This window comes from Eimeria tenella, genomic scaffold (assembly GCF_000499545.2).
Source record: "Eimeria tenella Houghton genomic scaffold, Eth_scaff3495, whole genome shotgun sequence".
Classification (NCBI taxonomy): Eukaryota; Apicomplexa; class Conoidasida; order Eucoccidiorida; family Eimeriidae; genus Eimeria; species Eimeria tenella.
The window spans coordinates 728-2,373 of record NW_013544457.1 but is presented as its reverse complement, the minus strand read 5'-3'; the positions used below and the strand labels follow the sequence as shown (position 1 = coordinate 2,373).

Below are 1,646 nucleotides of genomic sequence, written 5' to 3'. Positions count from 1 at the left end.
ACCCCCCCCGCCCCCGCCGCCGCTGCTGCTGCTGCTGCTGCTGCTGCTGCTGCTGCTGCAGGAGAACGCGCTGATTCGGGAGCAGCACGGCGTGGAGAAGTTCGAGTTTCTGGCGGAGACGCCGCGGCTGAGCTTCGCGGAGGGCGTGCAGCTGCTGCGGGAAGCTGGGATCGGGTTGGACACGATCCCAGAAAGCCTCGACAACTTCGACCTCCCCACAGACCTCGAAAAAGCTCTTGGCAAACTTGTGAAGCAAAAGTTCAAAACAGATTTTTTCTTTCTCCTCAAGTACCCCGCCAGCGTCCGCCCCTTCTACTCCATGCCCTGTCCCGAAGACCCGGTGCGCCGCGCCCCAGCTAGCCACTGGGGCTGGCTAGCTAGCTAGCTAGCTGGCTGGCTGGCTGGCCAGCTGGCTGGCTGGCTAGCTGGCCAGCTGGCTGGCTTGCTGGCTGGCCGGCTGGCTGGCTAGCTAGCTACGCACGGCTAGCTAGCTAGACAGCTAGCTAGCTAGACAGCCGGCTAGCTTGCTAGCTAGACAGCTAGCTAGCTAGCTAGCTAGCTACACACAGATAGCTAGCTAGACACAGCTGGCTAGCCACAGCTGGCTAGCCACAGCCCAGCCAGACAGCTAGGTAGCTGGCTAGCTAGCTAGCTAGCTAGCCAGCAGTCTATCTAGCCGGCTAGCTAGCTAGCTAGCTAGCTAGCCAGCTGTCTGTCTAGCCAGCTAGCCATCCACCTGACACCAGCCACCAGCCCAGCCATCCCTCAACCACAGCGGCTCCGCGCACGAAGGCGCCCCAGGGCTTAGGGTTTAGGGTTTAGGGTTTAGGGTTTAGGGTTTAGGGTTTGTGGTTCGGTGCAGCGCTTTTCGAACACGTTTGACGTGTTCATGCGGGGCGAAGAGGTGGCCTCGGGGGCCCAAAGAATCCACGAGGGGCCCCTGCTGCGCAGCCGCTGCGAGGCCCTGGGGCTGCAGCAGCAGCAGCAGCAGCTAAAGTTTTACCTGGAGGCCCTCGAGCTGGGGGCCCCCCCCCACGCTGGCATGGGGGCGGGACTCGAACGCATTGTCATGCTTTACTACGGTTAGGGTTTAGGGTTTAGGGTTTGGGGTTTGGGGTTTGGGGTTTGCGGGTTCGCGGGCGGGGAGCGCGGGTTTTGGGGATCTGGGGTTTAGGGTTTAGGGTTTAGGGTTTGGGGTTTGGGGTTTGGGGTTTGGGCTGTTTTGGGGTTTAGGGTTTGGGGTTTAGGGTTTTGCTGCTGCGTGATGCGGGGGTTCGGCTTCGCCTTAGCGTCAGTCGTTGTTCAGTGTAAAGGTGCTGTAAAGCTGAGGGTTTAGGGTTTAGGGTTTAGGGTTTAGGGTATTGTTCTTTCTTCTGCTGCAGGTCTCGGCAACATTCGCCGTGTGTCTCTTTTCCCTAGAGACCCCAAGAGGCTGAGCCCCTGAAGCAGCAGGAGTTGCAGCAGCAGCAGCAACTGCAGCAGCGGCAGCAGCTTGACCTGCTGCTGCAGTTTTAGTTGCTGCTGCAGCAGCAGGTTGCTGCAGCAGCAGCAACTAAAGCACTAGCAGCAGCAGCTAAAACAGCAGCAGCAGCAGCAGATTTGAGAATCCGGAATTGCTGCTGCTTGAGACCTCGGGGCCTTTGCCC

At 59.7% G+C, this 1,646-nt stretch overlaps 1 protein-coding gene across 1 annotated transcript; it reads left to right on the top strand.

Moving 5' to 3' along the window:
• Positions 1 to 61: 61 nt before the first annotated feature.
• On the top strand, positions 62 to 1,444 carry ETH_00040380 (aspartyl-tRNA synthetase, putative; the record flags this gene model as incomplete). Its single annotated transcript, XM_013379534.1, has 3 exons — positions 62 to 340; positions 863 to 1,082; positions 1,383 to 1,444. Coding segments are annotated over 3 exons (561 nt in total), but the record flags the coding sequence as incomplete, so codon positions are not given.
• Positions 1,445 to 1,646: the final 202 nt, after the last annotated feature.